At 40.4% G+C, this 18,984-nt stretch overlaps 1 protein-coding gene across 2 annotated transcripts in view; it reads left to right on the top strand.

Moving 5' to 3' along the window:
• The window catches only part of AKAP12 (A-kinase anchoring protein 12), a 73,773-nt gene extending 59,859 nt beyond the window's left edge, over nucleotides 1–13,914 (top strand). For both annotated transcript variants that reach the window (XM_077349829.1, XM_077349838.1), the window contains 2 exons: nucleotides 2,196–8,846; nucleotides 10,385–13,914. In XM_077349829.1, the coding sequence (XP_077205944.1) occupies nucleotides 2,196–8,845 (6,650 nt within the window). In that variant the 3' untranslated portion in view covers nucleotide 8,846; nucleotides 10,385–13,914. The remainder of the gene's footprint in view (nucleotides 1–2,195; nucleotides 8,847–10,384) is intronic.
• Nucleotides 13,915–18,984: the final 5,070 nt, after the last annotated feature.

The raw sequence follows: 18,984 nt of genomic DNA, 5'->3' as shown, positions 1-18,984 counted from the left end.
AATTAGGCCACTGAAGAAATGTTATGTATATAATGAAGTTGTAAATGTCACTCAATCACTGGTCCTGCTGCACTGATTTGCTGTTTTGCCCTGGAAATGTGATCTGTGGATGAATTAGCAGATCACTATTTGATTGGATTTAGACTTACAGAGATGTCAAGACTCTGCAGGAGGGTGGGATCTGTTAAAATGCTTTGCCCCTGGAGTAAGATGGATTCAAATGGATACCTGATTTCCCTGATGGTAGTGTTGGTCCTGTCAATGCCCTGGTTGACTGCTGGAATGAGGAAATGGCCCAACTCATTGATACAATCATTCCCAGGTTTGATACAATCAAACCCCAGATGAACCCCAGACTGTAAAAAATATCACAATCCAGTTGAACAATATAAAAGAGAAGAATTGCAGAAAAATTATAAACAAAAACCTATCCCTCATATGGGAGGTGGGAAGAGGGAGGCAGATGAACACAAAGCTGCCATACACACACTATCCTGGAGGGGATCTTTCTTGTGGTGTCAGCCTCAACCATAGACCTGGTGGAAGAGCTCCATTTTGCAGGCCCTGCAGAATGCTGAAAGCTCCCGCAGGGCTCACAGCTCCTCTGGGAGCTCATTCCACTAGGTGGGGGCTAGGACCGAAAAGGTCCTGGCCCTAGTTGAGGCCAGGCGCACTTCCCTGGGGCTAGGAATGACCAATAAATTAGAGCCCGCAGAGCATAAGGTCCTGTGGGGGGCATAGGGCGAAAGGTGGTAATCATGATGTGCTTCCTGATAACCTCTCAAGTATATATATCGTACAAATATCAAGTGTTGTCCTCCACTATTAGTTTGACAACTTCTTTGACCCTGTTGTGAATTGCCAAAGTACAAGGTTAATGATATGATATAATAGAGGTGGAAGATCAAAACTTGAAAGTAATTTTTTCCTTTGTTTTTGGGGCCACTTGAAAGGCCAGTACTGAACTCAGGGTTTGTATCTCAAAAATAGCAGTGTAAAAATTATGTTTATACACCCAAGTTGGTGGTCTCATGAAGGCAACAGTTCACAACTATTTCTTTTATGCAAGGATAGGGGTTTGTATGAACTGGTTTCTCGTTCCCTTGGACAAGTCATACATTGTAGATTATAAAGAGGAAGACACAATGCCAACTGAGAAGCAATGTTGTTCTTCCTGTCTTGGTCCACCTGTGTGTGATAACAAATCAAAATAAATTGGCAGAGTCCTGTCATTTAGTTTATTAAGATATGTAAAGCTATGTGTCATAATTTTGCATTGTCTGAGAAAAAACATGCACCACCCCTGGCAAAAGACATGCTAGAGGAAAAATTAAACACATGTGCAACAGTTTCTGCATTGGCGGTGGAAAAGACTGAAGAACATTTTGAAATACTTGAAGACACGTTCTGGCGACATGGCATTACCAGAGGGAGTACGTGACTGGGAGGCATAGCCACTTCTGGGATTCCTCAAAGCCTAAAAAATATTTCAGAGATTCTTCATGGTCAAAAGGTTGAAAAAAGCTGCCTACAGGTTCATTGTTAGGGATTACCACTTTACAGTTTTATTTTGAAATGTGATTGTTTGCATTCTCTTTAGTTTTTAAATCTTTATGGTCTGTCATTTTCAACCTCAGACTACTTCAACTGCATCTTTTTTGAACAATGGGATTTCTTAGTTTGAGCACTTAACACTTAGACACTGAGAATGTCTCAACTTCACTTGTTTGGGAAGAATATGAAGAAACTAAGTGAACTGTTTACTGACATGTAAAAAAGCAACTCCTAGAATTACTGTATTGAACTATCAAATCAATTCAGAAGTTAAATTCTTTACTTGTTATAAATGAAATCTGAAAACTATTAATTAGTTTAATTACACATGCAATAGCAATCACTGCAATAATGAAATCTGCTTTGATTTTTTTAAAGCATACATCACAATCTAAACAAAATATCTCAAAAACCCATCTTTTTCAGTAGCTTAACCATATATTGCATTGTGACTGTTGGTCTGAATATTTGTGCATCATGAGGTTAGGCATGCATATTCCTAAGCAAGTCCCATTGGAATCAGTGTAGCTTATTCCCAAGTAAGAGTGAAGGTATCTGCAGTTTTTATTGCTTATTATAATCCTTATGTACAATATAAAGTTGAAATGCTTATTCTTTGTCATTTTCAACATCTCTTATAGTTGGAGAAAGAGAAACTCCAAATGTGATTCTAAAAGAGGAGTCTGCTGAACATCTAGAGACCAAGACACCAGAATCAGATAAAACAAATGTAGATGACAAACCTAAGGCATCACCAGATGTTGATAAACAATTGCCAACACCAGAAGAACAGGAGCTACCCTGTGAATCTCCGTCTAATGATGTTGGGTTTAAAAAAGTGTTTAAGTTTGTTGGATTCAAATTTACTGTGAGAAAGGATAAGACTGAGAAATCAGAACCTGTTCAGCTACTGAATGTGAAAGCAGATGATGCAGAAGTAGCAGCAGGTGGAGCTGGAGACTGTGAAGAAGTCAAAACAAAGATGGAAGACGAAGCAATACAAAGTGAGGAGTCTCATTCTGTAGAAAAGACTGAACAACAGACTCAGACTGAGCAGGTGAAGGAAGATGCTTCTTCTGAACAGGTAAAAGGAAGCCCTGTGGAACCAACTGAAGGAAGCAAGGAGGCTGAAATCAAAAGTGACAGTAGTAAGTTGGTAGAATCTCCAACAAGTCCATCAGCTAATGAAACAGCATCACCCCTAAGAAAGTTCTTTACTCAGGGATGGGCTGGCCTTAGGAAAAAGACAAGCTTCAGGAAGCCCAAAGATGATGTCTCTCAGCCTGTTGAGAGACAAAAACAAGGCAAAGAAAAAGAAATGGCAGAAGAAAATGCTATTAAAGAAGAACTAGAAAAAGAAAAAGCAGAACCAGAAAAAGATGAAGTTGAAATTTTTGTAGAACATACAGATGAGATAGTGAAAAGAGAGAGAGAAGAAACTGAAGAAGTAAACATGAGAAATCTCTCAACAGAAACACACCAGGAAGAACCCCTTACTCTCCCATCACAAGAGTCTGTGAAAATTGTAAACAAAGAATCTGAGATTTGTTTGACTGAGAAGATAGGTCTGGCATTCAAGGAAAAATCAGAACCAATGCAAGAATGTCTATCACCCACAGAGCAGAGCGCTCTTCCATTGTCTGAGAAAAAACATGCAGCACCCCTGGCAAAAGAAACGCTAGAGGAAAAATTAGACAAATGTGCACCAATTTCTCCATTCACAGTGGAAAAGACCGAGGAACATTTTGAAATACTTGAAGACAAGCCTGAACCAAAAGCTCCTCTGGCAACGGAAAGTTTTGATGAAATAACCACAGAGTTTAACAATGATGTTACCACCACTGTGAAGAAAGAACAGGTGAAAACAAACAAAAAAATAATTCATGAACAATTCGTTGAGACAGATGCTGAGCTTACTCATGAAGAATTAAAAATCACAGAAATTATACTTGTAGCAATGAATGAACAGATCAAGAAAACTGAACCGAGCAGTGGAGCTGTCGCCACATGCCAACCTCCAGAAGGCATTACCAATGAAGTTGAATTACTTTCATCACAAGAAAGAGCTAAGATACAAGGCAGCCCCTTAAAGAAACTTTTTACAAGTTCAAGCTTAAAGAAGTTGTCCGGAAAGAAAAATACAGTAAAAAGAGAAGAGGCTAAGTCAGGAGAACAAACACAACAGTTATCTGATTCTGCAGAAAGTCCTGAAGAACTGAAGGGGGAAAGTTCTGACTCTTCCCCTGAAGAAACAATAGAGCTTTCCTCTGTACAAAAAGTTATAGGTGCAGTACACGTCCCTGAAACCGAAGAAAGTAGTGCTTCAGATATGGAGAAGAAAAGAGAAGGTGTTACTCCTTGGGCATCATTTAAAAAAATGGTGACTCCTAAGAAAAGCATAACAAGAGTTTCTGAAAATTGCAAAGAAGAAGAACTTGAGAAATCCAAGAATATTATGCTCTCTTCCACTGAAAGTGCTCCTTGTGAAGAACAGGAAGATGACAAGGAAAATGGCGAAGAACAGAAGTTAGAAAAAAGTACAGATGAGCCCAAGAGAAAAGTTGATACTTCTGTATCATGGGAGGCCTTAATTTGTGTAGGTTCATCTAAGAAAAGAGCTAGAAAATCATCATCTTCTGATGAAGAAGTAGGACAAAGACTTGCTCAAGAAGGGCAAAAACCAGATGAAAGTGGAACACACAAAGAAACAACCCAAGAAAGGACCCTTACTAGTTCCCAGGAAAGTGGAGAAGGAAATTCCTCACCTGAACAAGTTGGAAGTCCATCTGAAAGTGAAGGAGTTTCAACATGGGAGTCTTTTAAAAGACTAGTAACCCCAAGAAGAAAATCCAAAACAAGGATGGAAGATAAAGCTGAAGAGCCAGTCACAGTTCCAAGTTCAGAACATTCTGTTTCAGATGGAGATTCTGGAAAAGAAGAATCCTGGGTTTCATTTAAAAAACTGATGCCTGGTCGTAGGAAGAAAAAGTCAGATGGAATACCAGAGCATACTCCTGTTGAGGAAGTGGGAGACGAAATCAAAGAAAACAATGAAGAAGATTATGATGTTCCAGCTGTTGTTCCTTTGTCAGAATATGAAGCTGCTGAACAAGAGAAATTTGAAGCACAGAAGGCAAAAGAAGATGAAGTAACTAAGAAGAGAACTTTGGATGAAAGAACTGAAGAGTCAAAAGATACTGTAGTAGATGAAGTATTAGTTCATGCAGTCACTGTCACAGTGGTTGAAGGGGAAAGAGCTGTAACAAGTATTGAAGAAAGATCACCATCTTGGATACCTACTTCTGTGACAGAGCCCATTGAATATGCAGATGAAGACAAAGTGAAACAAATTGAGCAAATTTCTGAAATGGCAATGGAAGAAGAAATAGCAGAAGTCACTAAACACATGCCAGAAATTAGAAAGGACATTAGTGGTGATACAATAATCAGTGAACTGGAGTTAACTCCAGAAGCAATTACAGCTCGAGAAGAAGCTTCAGGTGTTGAAGAAGTAACTGAAGTGTCCTGTGCTGAAGAGACTACTGAAATGGTTTCAGCAGTTTCAAGACTAAGTGAGTCCCCTGATACAACAGCAGTTGCTACACCTGTACAGGAAGTTAAAGGTCAGCAAAATCTAGAAGAATTAAATAAGCAAACTCAGGAAGTTCTAAAAGAAGCTGCTGAAAGAGTTAGATTATCTGATGAAACACAACTGAAAAGTGAAAAGATGTCAGAAATAGCCATTCAAGAGGGAAAAAGCAAGCAAGAAATTACTGTCATGTTTCCAGAAGTTAAACTTGCTGACTCACCCTTAAAGGTAGAAGATCCTGAGCGGGTTAGTATGCAAACTAATGAAGGCACAGAAGATGATCACAGTGAAGGCGAAGTCATTGGAAGTGGTTTGAAGGAAGTACTGAAGAAGAATAAAGACTCATGTGCTGAAGAGAAAGAAAGACCAAAAGAAAGTATAAATTTAGATAGGACTGATGAAAGTGAAACTGAACAAAGACATGAAGAAATCAGCAAAGAACAGACAACTGAAGAGAAATCTGAAGAGGAAGATTTTGGTTTTGTTATAGTAACTGCTGGTGAAGAACCAGATGTAAATGTTGATGAGACTATCGGAAAGCAACAAGATACATCGTTAGAAGCAGTTGTAGAGAAAAAATATGGAACTATTGATACGGTACTGGAAGTCACAGTGAAGTTAGAAGAAAAAGCTCAAGGTGAGGTCACTGAGGAATGTGTTACAGAAGTGGATGAGTGGATGAAGAGAAATGATGAAGAGAAGACCAAGTTCTCTCAGAACCTTATGCAAATAGTTGTACCTGGCCTGGAGTCAGAAAATGCAGAAAGAAGCACAGCTGAAGTAAAGAAGGCTCTCGTGCAGAGTGATGTAAAAGATACAGAACAATTTATACAGTCCGCAGATACTGGAGAATTAATGCCTGAAGTACCAAACCAGAGCCTGGCTACTGAGGTTCCAATGGGAATTGTAGAAAATGAAATGAATACTCTGGATTTCAAAGATGTTACAATTGGCTTAGAAATTAAAAGCACTGAGAAAGTGGCAACTGGGACCTACTTACAGAATAAGGACACTGAGGCCTTTTTACACAATGTGGAACCTAAAATTCTTGTGCCAAAAATGGAACCTGATATCCATCTTCAAAATGTAGAAATGGAGATCCCTGTAGAAAATGTGAAACAGAAACCTCACCTGTTGAATACTGAGACCCAGATCTATGTAGACACTATAGAAACAGGGATATCCATTAGAAAGAGGAATGTGGAGGTCCATCAGCTGAATTCAGAGAGTAAGGCCCTTACACAAAAGGTAGAAACAGAGAGCTATAAAGAAGTTGAAAAGGAGCCATGCCTACTGAATGTGGAAGCTGAGGTCTCGGCAAAGACAAGTGATGTAATGGTGGAAATGACATTTTCCCCAGACACAGCAAAAGCAGAAATTCCTACAGACAAAGCAACAGTTCTGACAGAGACAGAAGCAGAGGTTTCTGTAGAAAAGACAGGTGGAAAGGTGCATATGGAGTCTTCTTCAGAGAAATCAGATGCAGAAGTGATGGCTCCAGCAGAAAAGATTGATGTAAAGGTGGATGTGGTTTCCTCTGTAGCAAAGGTTGTTGAAAATAATTCTGCAGAAAATGAAGTTGTAGAGTTCCATGCAGAAGAGGTGGTAGCAGAAGTTGGCAAGGTGGCTGATATGAAGGTTCCTGCAGAGATGATTAATGTGAAAAACCTTACAGAAGATGCAAAAGTGGAACCCCCCCGAAAAACAATTGAAGTCCTCACAGAAGAAGCAAAAGCTGACATTCCTTCAGAAATGGTGAATACAAGGACTTTCACAGAGAACATAAACATGGAGGCCCCTGCAAAGCAGTTAGAAGAATTGGTGAAAGAAAAAGCTGTTTCCAAGCCATCAGATCAGGAGGAGAATTTGCAGAACTTTAAGGCTGTAGTCTGCTTTCAGTCTGAGATGGAAGATACTGTGAATTCAGTAGAGGTTCCAGTTTGTGCAGATTTACAGCAAGCACCTGTGGTAGATGATATATGTAGAGTTCCAGTGCATAGAATGATGCAAGATGTGACCAGTTCCTTTCAAGTAGAATATTTGGATTCTGTTGGATCTGAGGGTCCTTTTAAGGTTAAGGACCCTGGTCTTTCTCCCAAAACAAATGAACTAGGGGATGTCAACCTTATCTTAGAATCAAAATGTGCAGAAGACATTGGGACTGAGACCCCTGTGCAGAAAAGAAAAAATATACCCTTTATGGAGACTGAAGGAAAATCAAAGAATATGGATACTGCTGCATCTGAAGTCCTAATGCAAAGTCAAAAGGAAAATGTGCTTGCTTTAAAATCTAATTTTGTAGAGGCTGAATTAACTGAGAATGTTGTCAATAATGAGGCAACATTTGTGGAGAATGAACTTGGAAACACAGCATTAGCAATTAATTCAAAACACATAGAGGCAGCAGCATCTGAGGTTGCTGCAACGACTGAAGTAGAAGAAGACACTCTTTTCTTAGACTCCAGATTCGCAGAGAGAATTCCAGAAAGCTGTCCGAAAGGACAAGTGCTATCAGAGAAGGTGGTAACAGTGGGAAATGACAAATCAGCTGAAAACACTGAACTCACTGCTAGTGAACATGTACTTTATGCAGCTCCAATGCAGCAACATCCCAAGCATCAGGAGGTTGTCGCCACTGACATTCCTGAGATGCAAAGCCATGGAGCTTATAAATCCTCAGTGTCAGTAACAGCTGCAGCAGTTGAAGAACAGGTAATTGAAGAAAGTGTAATTGCTACAGAAACATCAACAGAGACAATTCAGTCTTTCTTAGAAGAGCCAAAAGAAACAGCATTCAAAATTGTACAGCCAGTGACCATTGCTCACTCAGAGCTGGGGGCTAGAGGTCCTTACACTGAGGCAATGTTGTGGGCCGAGAAAACAGAATCAGCCACCGAGAAGCCCATTTTGCCAGTTGATGATTTGATCCAGACACACGTATTTGATTTGATCCCCAAAATGAAATCAGAGCTCAGTCAAGAAACTGAAAAACAAATTCAGACTCCAGAAAGCAGCCCTTCTTTGACACATGTAGACATTCAAAAAGATGATGTTCAGTTGCCTGGGACTATAGAGTCTCAGAGTACCAACATTGTGCTTAAAATCATTCGGAATGCTGTTGAAGAGACAGAAGAGGCAGTATCTGTGTCAGATCAGGTGTGTGAAAATAAATCTGAAATTCAGGAAAGCCTACAGGCTGATCAGCATCTGCTTTCTGTGAAAGTAGAGAAAAAAAAGTTCCTCAGAACAGAAGAAAAAGTCTCTTTAAGTTGTGGCACATCTGAAGATCAGCAGCTGCCTTTGGGTGCTGTGGCAAAACCAGCGCAAGATCATGGAACTGTGAATGAAGGTGGGCAAGAGGTTACAGAAGAGCCAGGCTTACAGAAAGAAAATAGTGAAACAGAAGTTGGATCAGAAGTGGATCCTGTTGTTCCAACAGAGGCTGAGAGGGTGTTGGTGGATGATTTTGTCTCAGGAGAACTACCCAAAGAGTCACTTGACATAGACCAATCAAAGCTCAAAAGTGTGGAAGCTGGGCACTCTGTTCAAATGCAAGAACACTTTATAGAGCAGCAAACATATACAAAGAGGAAAGAAGACCAGTCAACAGGACTTGGGGAGTCACACATGGATGAAGATGTAAATAACCAAGACTACACAGTCTACGATTTAAATCAGAGCTCACTGAATGCTGTGGTTTAAAGTAAGTATCATTTTCATTACAATAATTGCTTGGCTAGTTTAAATCCAGCATAATTATTTGAAACTATATTTTATTTTATAAAATACTATTATTAAATAATATTATTTTATTAACCAAATGTGTGCATTGCTACTGGCTGGTAGAACATTAGCAAATTTTTCAAGGTCAGTCACAAATCACTGATATTGGAACCCAAAAGAAAGTTTAAAAAGAAGAAGAAGAAGAAGAAGAAGAAGAAAAAGAGTTGGTTCTTATATGCCGCTTTTCCCTACCCGAAGGAGGCTCAAAGCGGCTTACAGTTGCCTTCCCATTCCTCTCCCCACAACAGACACCCTGTGGGGTGGGTGAGGCTGAGAGAGCCCTGATATCACTGCTCTCAGTGCCATGGCGAGCCCAAGGTCACCCAGCTGGTTGCATGTGGGGGAGCGCAGAATCGAACCTGGCATGCCAGATTAGAAATCCGCAATCCTAATCACTACACCAAAAAAGCTTAAAATGGGCTTTCAGATTCCTGATGGCATCCTTCTATTTTACAATTGGAAACATTCTCTCACTCTCTTTTTATGCTGCTGGACAGTGACATTAAACTTTTTGCTATGGAAGCCATGTTGATGGAAGAAACTGCTATGGCATGCATGCACACATGTTTGGCTTGGTGTGGTGAAACTGCTGTTTTTCCATTACAGTCAGAGGATGTTTGTTGTGGTATCAGTGCAGCCCAGTGTTTCCTATTCAGTGCCTTGCAGCACACAATGTGTGAGTCCCTTCCCTACTAGCAGGTAGTATCGCCATTGACAGAAAGTTGTTCAGAAATACTAATCTGAGATTGGGGATACAAGCCTGGTCATTATGTATGGTGAGGAGTTTGTTTATCTTGCTATATCAACCTGAGGCTTACCCCTCCTTTCTCCACTCACCCCCAATTAATAAACATAAACTTAGGGGAGCGTAAGAAGAATTGAAAATTGTTCATGTAGAGTAGACTCACAGCATATCTTTCAGTTATGTTGCAAGTCTGTTTTCACAAGCACATCAGGCATCTGAGTCCTGGTTCAGGTCTGTCAGTCTTTCTCCTCCCTGTTTGCTTGTCTGCCCATGATTGCCTCCTTTTCCTGTAGCTGGGGAAAGCTCACAAAGTACCCCAGAACTGCTTCTGTCCAGGTTAGCCAGCTGTGAGGGGGCTTTGTGAACTCTCCCCAGCTGAAGGCTGTATGAGAGGTAGCAGTAAGGAATAAGGGCATGGGTTGGGGAGGGGTCCGACTGACCGGTTTGAATCAACCTTCATTTGCTGGTATGCTCTTCTGATAAGCCACCTGTGATTGGAGGTTTGAAGGGTAGCAGAAAATGGCTCCCCCCATTTTCAGTTTCTTTGCCACTTAACAGTTTTGCACAATGTTGCTGGGGTGGTAGCAGCACATTGACATGACTCATGTTGCCAGCACAACTTGTCACTATGGTAGGCTACCACCACCATTACACACTGGTCAAGAGGTTCGGGCTGCTAGGTGTTGCTGATCTGTTCTCTTCTGTTTCCACAGCTGTCGGGAAGCTGCATCTTATACCTGGAGAGACCAGTACATGAAAAGGGCAGTGGAGGAGAATTCATTTTGCATTACTGGACAGAAGACCAACAATTTGGAATGGTGTTGCTAGACTTTGGCTCTTTCCAATGTCATTCTGAGAAGGCATCAGACAATCCTGAGGCACCATCAGGAGCTCAAGTCCCTTTTACTTCAATTTTTAACACTTCCTTTTCACAGTATACTTAAAAAAAATTTTTTTTGTTAGTAAATTGTGTAGGGGAAGGGAGGTAATTTTGTTGATATTACAGCCTGGAAAGGAAGTTGGCATCTTTTAGGCTCCCCCTTTCACCAGTGCTTCCATAACTGGAGTGTAATTATTTTATGTATTTATGTTAATATCTTTAAACAAAATTTAATTTTAATGTATATTTCCTCTTTATATGTGAAAAAAAATACAAAATGACCTTCATATTTGTCTTGCCTAGTAGGAAAATAACTAAGTATGTGGAATTGTAGAGAGGCACTGTGAGATGCAGCTGGCCACACATTCTAATACATTAGCTTTTTATTTTATGGAAGAACCAATGTTTACTGCTGCGTATGATCTTGCTTCCATAGAAGAACACTCATGGGTGGCAGACGCAGTTTGTCTTCGGGGCATTCTTTATGCCACCTGCTCCATGAATGACGATACGTGCTGAAAACATTTCAGCAGCAGTCTAGAGGAGAATGGGGCACTGAAGAAGACTGATTCAGTGTTTTTTACATCTGCCTAAATTTGTACTTAATTGTAGCTCTCAAAATTATTTCAATACAATTTATTTTTATGGAACACCTCAGAGAAAGCAGGATGTCCTCAAAGGTCAAACAAATAAACAGCTGCTTTTGACAGTTTATCAGCTTTGAGGTATGACTCAGTTAAGGAACTGTCATATCAAACATAAGGCAAAGCAATGAATTAGTTCTAACTTGTCAAGAAACAGAAAAATAGTTCCTTTAAAAACGTAATGCTTTCCTGTTCTTGGAATGTACCCTGTCGGGAATGAGACCATTCTTTTCAAAAAGGCTTTGAGGAGCAAAGTTTGTTCCATATTTAAGTCCCTCTGTTAGGTAAGTGAGTTCCATTGTGCTTGCATTCATTTAGTAACCTGTAGTTTCTGAAGCGTGATTTAAATAAAGACTTGGCTTACTCTTACCCTTGAATTAATTATTTTAAAAAGAAAAACCCTCCACCTAGGAGACCTTGAGCAAAGACATTCCCAATTTGTTAGATAGAAGTTTGCAAGTCACTCTAGGTTGTGCATAAAAACTGGGCAGGCTTGAAATGCTAAAGATTTGGACAATAGTGAAAATGTTCAAAGCATTTAGTATTTAATCTAGACATCTAGCAGGTCAAGTTTTGTTGCACTTTGTAGCCTTTGCACCTACCTGACTGAGCCTGTTGCATAGCCCAGCAGTTTCCCTGTCTTGCATGTACAGTAATTTATTTGAAAAGGAGCAAAGTGAGTTAAATGCCTTCTTTTAGGAAGGGCAGAATGCGGGAAGAAAGTAAAATGTCACTGGTACACGAGCTCCATCTGGTGGTGACTCTGTACACCTTGTAGTCTAGAAGCCTTACGAGAACTCTTGCCTAACACATTGCCTTCTTTCTAATAAAATGTGGCCGTTAGGAGTTTTTTTAAATGCATCTAACATAATATATTTGCTAATAAAGTGCGTAACCATGATGAACAATCCTGTTAGTTAACAGTCATAGGTGCACTGGTTTGATAAAGATATTGGTTGGCGAAAGATTAAAACGGAAAGATGCTTTTAAAAAAGCTATGCTCTTTAGCAAGCCTGTCATTGGGATGGCTTGTATAGCAGAAAATTCAATCTTCTAATACTGCAGTCTATGTCATGTTATAGACTGTGGAGTGTAAGTAGACAACTGAGGGTAAGAAAAACAAATGGCAATTTTTCTTAATATGTTCCTTGTTTCCATTGCAGTGACTATGTAGGTCCACTGAAACCACAGTATAAATGGCCATTGCATCATTTCAGTGTAATTATTAACACGTTTTGCTCCTTCATTTATAGGGCTGCCAGAGTGAAAATGCGGAGAATTGTTTTGCCATTAAATCTGCTGGCAGGGACCAGTGTGGGTGACTGTGAAGCAATATTTAATGGCCACTGCTGAACAGAACCCATCATCTTACTGGTGTCCATTGGGAAGAAGCTAGGCATGAGGAAGGTGGATCGGCACCATGCCATTTCATGACTGCTGATTAACCAACAGTGCTTTGTGTAGCTCACGCTTGCATAGTACTGCCCCTGCCTCCATCTCTTTGGTCAATCTTTGTGGGAAAGATGCTGAGGCCTCCTCCTCATCAGCTGCCATTCAGCAACAACAATCAGTTACAGCCTCCTCATTTTTTTTTCCATTTTGGTGGATCTAAAGGCAAAACAAAGTGTTCTTGCAACTGTATTTGTATATCTGCTAACATGTCTCCAAAAACACCTCATCTCCCCCCCTCCAGCTCCACCTAATGTCGCTTTGTTTATGAATCACTTAGATATATCCTCTGTGTTTGTCTACAATGTGTAAACATGTAAAATTGGTGAGATTTCTTTAGTGTCAGCTTTCTCCCCTCTCCCTCCTCTCCCTCCCCCATTTACATTTGTTCTGACCGTGGTTCTTGTTTGCCAAATGTTAGATTGTTCACTTTCATTGTGTGCTTTGCAACAGGCTGTCTAATTCATTTCTCCTGAACTCTCTGTGGTCCTGACCCCATTGTAGGCTGCTGTTTAGTAAATATTTGTTTGGTAGGCTGCTGTTTAGTAAATACCCTCAGATCTACCCAGGGCTAGAAGAAGAGGGACTTTAGCACCTGGCAGGCTACATTACTTGGCTAATGGGCTACTGAATTGACAGGCCTGCTTTGCAGCACCAAGCAAATGGGAAACCAGTTATTTCTACAAATTTGCAATGTCTGTATGGGAAGTCGTATTGCAGTAGCTGCCAGCAGTTAAAAATAATTAAAAAGAACAGTGGCATGGCCTATATAATACTGGTTCTAATCTTTATAGCTCCATGGCTGTTAATAATATGTATAGTTATCTAAACAGCATTTAAATAAAACCTAGTAACCACAATGTAAATTATCAGTGGCTAGAAGTTGGGGGAACAAGCGCTTAGTTCTTGCTTTTTTATATATAGTGAGGATGAGGATGATTCTCTAGGGCCTTTCTAAGCAATGCAAAGAACACAAATCATATATATCCAATAACTCTTCTTGTAACTGACCTGTCTCAAAGAAGCACCAGAAGAATTTTCTTCTGGCGCAAGGAGCATGTCTCCTTTCACAGATACTGCTTTGTTACAGTGTATTGCTTTGGCCTCCAAAATACTCAGAGGAGCCTGCAAATCGTAGCTGGTGCCACAACTCCAAGCTTTTGCAGTTTCTTATAATCCATGTATTGGATTAATTGATACTTTGATTTTCTATGTTGTTTTTAAAGTAGATTTTCTTGGACTAAATAAAATACAAACACAAATTAATATACCTGTGTGTCTTTTGTCATCATTCATATAATGATTTTTCATGTCCTCTTGAGCAAGAGGATTCAATGAGAGCTGAACTAAGAACATATCGCTAAGTTGCTGCTAACAAACCGCTGAAAACACTAACTGAGTGTTTGTAGCAAGGGTAGTGCAGTTCGTAGCGAGAGTACAAGAGGTTGTGTCAGGTTGGGCCAAAGCTGGAGAGCCCACGAGAAAAAATACCAAAACATCTTTCATAATCATTATTACAAGTGTGGATTGTGGTGGCAGATTTTTTAAAATGTTTCGTTCAAGCTTGCTGCAGTTCTAAATGCAGTCACTGAAATAAGTGATTTAGAAACTCTGAACTTTGTTTATTTAAATTTGTAAACTACCATCTTAACCAAAGCATACTCTTCAAAATAAATAAATAATGCAGAGAAGGGACCAAAACATTTTGACATATATTGAATGATAAATTCAAATGGTTTATCTGAGCTGCACTTTAAAACTAAGTGATGAATCAGTTTTAGGAGAACATTCTAGATATGCATTTTAAAAGTCTTGGTGCCTTTCTTGTATTATTTCTTAAGAATGGAAGTTAAAATGAATGTTAAGTACGGGCACATTACAAAAGTAGAGGATTCGCAAGCCAACAGATCTCCTCTACCTATTTACATTCTGATTAAGTTGCAGTCATGCAAATCCTTCTGTATAGCCCAATGGCCTGCATCTAAATGTGAATTTGAATAACCGACAATTGGCTTTAAGGACAACTGGTTTTATTAAAAATCTTAATAGATTGGCTGTGGGGATGTAAGTTTGGTTGTTTTATAATAAAGAACCCTGCCTCTTGAGGGATCACAACAAATTCTGAATTGTAAGAGATTTTTTAAGTTGCTACTGGAGTCTTGCTCTTTGGTACTGCAAGAGAAACAGAGTTATCTTTCCATTAAGATAAGCTTAAGCAGTTCATTCGTCCTGTGTTTCAAATTCCACTTTAGCATTTTTTGCTTTTGTCACGATCTTACAACAAGTAGAAGTTAAAATAGCAACATAGAGAAATCTCCCCGCATCCTATAGATCTAGCCAATTTGATGTAATGCTTGAGTGTAAGACTTGGATCTGGGAGCTCTGGGTTCGAATTCCCACTCTACCATGAAAATTTGTTGAATGATCTTGGGCCCGTCACATGCTTAACCCAACTTATCTTACTGGGTTTCTGTGAAGTTATAAAGAAGAACAATGTAAGCTGCTCTGAACCTCCATTAGGGACAAAAGTGTAGCATAAATGAAGTACAAATTTGAGAACAAATATTTTTTCAGGATGTAAATCCTTATAAAAAACATATAGCAATGTACAAGAGATTTCTGGATGATGTTTTCATTCTCTGGACTGGCTCTGAGATGGAGCTGATGCAATTCAAGTATGCAAATTCCATCCATAACACCATCAAATTTGAAATGCAATTTAATGCATCCAGAATTATTTTTAGATGTTGTGGTTAGCAGGGATGATATGGGGATTCAAAGAAGTATACAGTTAACCTAAAGATGTTAATTCCTACCTAGCTGCTTATAGTTTTCATCCTTTCCACCTAAAAAAGAATTTACCATTTTCCTTTCTGCTAAGGATCAGGAGGAACTCCTGACTTTGTAAAGGAGGCCAATATAGTAATAAAACAACTGTCAGACAGGGGTTATTCAGCAAAAATTTTAAAACATGCCCTCTACAAAGCCAAAAATATGACGAGAGAGTTCCTTCTGATACCTAAGATAAGAAATCGAGATTCAGATAGGATGGTTGCTGTTTTTACATACAACAGGTCTTATAATTTTGTCAGAACCACTATCCAAAAGCATTGGCATCTTTTATCATTAAGGGCCGCCAATTCTGGATTTGGAAATCCCTGGAGAGCTGGGGCAGAGTGTGGAGAGGGAGCTCAGCGGGGATGTGATGCTGCCATCAGGAGCTGCCATTTTATCCAGAGGCCTGGAGCCTGGAGATTCATTGTAATTCCAGGGGATCTGAAGGCTGCACCTGAAAGTTGGCAGTCCTATTAAAAGTACAGTGCCAAACATTTACAAAGATACATTCAAGTGGGTAGCCGTGTTGGTCTGAAGCAGCACAACAAAACAAAATCAGAGTCCATTGGCACCTTTAAGACCAACAAAGATTTAGTCAAGGCGTGAGCTTTCAAGTGCAAGCATTCTTCCTCAGACTATACAGAGAGTTATTGAAGCCAATGGATCTTGCTTATGATTAAGCCTGCTTTAGATCATGCTATATGAGTTCTACCTGTATCCATAAGGAGTGTGATGGAAAGGAGACCTATTTATCTTAAATGTTTCTATGCACAATATTGTTATGATGATAGACAGCCATATCATGTGTTTAATTCTTCTCAGCTGCCGAACAAACTTGACAAATATTAACAGCATGCAGACCTCTAGCAACACAGACTGGTTGGCGCAAATGCACAGAATCCTGCGCTGAGGTATCATTTAAAAATTGATTGCAATGATTGTATGCCATATACACATACGGGAGAGTGTTGCAACTCTTTTTATCTGTTAAATTTGAAACTTTTGAAATCTAGGCATCTAATGTTTTTTTGATAGCAGGGGAATTCTATTGACTTAGCGCTATGCTAATTGTGCCCTTATAGTTTACATTCCCCTTTCCCTGCTTTGAATATAATGCAACTTTGAAAACTGACATGGTTCAAACATCTTGTTCAAGAGGACCTCTTAGCTGACTGGATAGAAAGCCAAGTATGATCTTAACCCTTACTGGATGCTAAATTAGCATCAAACCAGACAGCCATCTTGCCCATTTAGCAGCAGAAGAATTATTTTTTGTACCCCGCTTTTCAGTACCCTAAGGAGTCTCAAAGAGGTTAACAATCACTTTCCCTTCCTCTCCCCACAACAGACACCCTGGGAGGTAGGTGGAGTTGAGAGAGCCCTGATAGGACTGCTCTGTGAGAACAGCTCTGTCAGGGCTGTGACGAGGCCAAGGTCACCCAGCTGGCTGCGTGTGAGGGAGCAGGGAATTAAATCCGGCTCCCCAGTTTAGCAGCTAGGTATTATTCCATTACTTATGGTATTCTGCAACCTTACCTAGTCTAAATGCTAGGAAAATATTTTTATTTACAAAATTCATATCCTGCCTTTCTGCCCTTACAAGGCCACCAAGGAAGCTAATTTGAAGCATACATGATAAAATTACATTATAAAACTATTAAAATAACCCCCCTCCCAAACATGCCTCATTAAAACAACTTTTTACGTGTTAAAATGCATACAAAACATTTAAATTGGTTAGGAAGGAGAGATCATTGAGGGAATTCCAAACATAAGTCACCACTGGCTGAAGCTGGCATTAGACGGGGACAAATCTATCTGAGGAGAGAGTTCCAGATCTTTGGTGCTGTGATCAAGAGGGCTGTCTCCTTGTTTGCCACCTGCCTAATCTCAAGGCAGTGCAACCTGAAAGCAGGACGTTCAAAAATGACTGGGGAAAGCACCCCATCTCTCAAGGAGGCATTAACTGCTTCAAAGACCCAGTCCGCTAGCAGATTTGTTACCGGGGGAGACAAGGGTCATACAAGTAGGTATTAGTCCTGAAACCTCTCAGTAGCCTGTGTACCTCCTCAGAATAAACTGAAAAATATCCCATACTGAGCAAGTCAGCACCCTGTCACTGCTAATGCAGAGTCCAAGTCAGAATGAACACAAGACATTTTATCTGCAAAATGCTGAGCAAAGCAGTCATTGAGCCACTGAGCAGGCCATCTGCAGGCCAAATCCCAACTGGTCTCCGATACAGTTCCACTGCTCTACACCAGCCTTTTCCAGCCTCTGGACCATGGAGGAACCACTTAAATGATTTTTCAAGCTCCAAGGAGCCCCAGAAGTGATATCAGCTGGCTGCACCTTCCTGCTACAGCCCCGGAAGTGACATGTCACCAGAAGTCACATCACACATGCATTATCAGGCAGGCTCAAGGAAGACCGGCGGGGGGGGGGGGGGAGAGACAGGAGGTGGCTTTAGGTGTGCAAGCGCTGTACCCACCCCGGTACAGACACCATGAGAACTCACTCATGCTTGGGGGGGGGGGGCAGGGTACAATAGAAATGGCTGGTTCCCTAGGTGGTGGCTGTGCAGGAATGGAAAGGATCTCCAGGAGTCCATGGGCTCCTGGTAGGGAATCTCTGCTCTACACAGTGTAGATGAAATGGTGGGGTGGGGGTGTTATTTATTTCCCACCTCACTGCCACAGAATATGCTTTAAAATGAACAACTGCCCATGTCTTATGAGATTTGTCCTGTGTCTTTCTCCACTGTTGCTCTAGTCATCTCCTGTGTCTTTTCATTGCCGGCAGCCCCTCAGTAAACCAGGGGGCCAGCTTGACTCTTCACACTTGCACCTGGAGGCAATCATGGGCTCTGGACATTTCCTCATCCCAGAAGTCAGGCAGGACATTGAGAGAAGCACTTACCATAGCAAAAGGAAAATCTCCTAGGGCCATCAGAAAGCTATTCAGATCTGGCAGACCATTTTAAATGGGTCCCACACCCCTTGCTGAATCTTGGGTGGTAAGGGGTGGTATAAAAATCAAATGAATAAATAAACGATCAAATAGTGATCTGTCCATGAGAAAGTTACCATGATAATTTTCTCCATTCTCAAATTCATTAATCATTCTCAGTACAAAACACTAAGCCAAGAGTAGAATCTTCACAATTATTATATGTGGCCCTTCTCCAGCCTGGATTGTGAATATGCTGCTGCTTCAGTATATGTCCTGCTTCCGGCACAAGAGGAAGGGCTGTTTTGGTTTGTGCTGGGATCTCTGAACCAATTCTTAAGTACAATATGTTTTATCTTATGCTTTTCTCCTCAATGGGGATACAAAACACCTTACAATACCATTCTCCCTCCTCCATTTTATTTACACAGCCCTGTGAGATAGCTTAAACTGAGTGTGACTAGCCCAAGGTCACCCAGCGACCTTCCCTAACAAAGTACGGATTCAAATTTGGGTCTTCCAGATTCTACCTAGTCCAGCACTCCTGCCATTCTCT

Source organism: Paroedura picta, chromosome 1 (assembly GCF_049243985.1).
Source record: "Paroedura picta isolate Pp20150507F chromosome 1, Ppicta_v3.0, whole genome shotgun sequence".
Taxonomy (NCBI): Eukaryota; Metazoa; Chordata; class Lepidosauria; order Squamata; family Gekkonidae; genus Paroedura; species Paroedura picta.
Note: the sequence above shows the minus strand (reverse complement) of the source record. Positions and strands in the feature narration are given on the sequence as shown.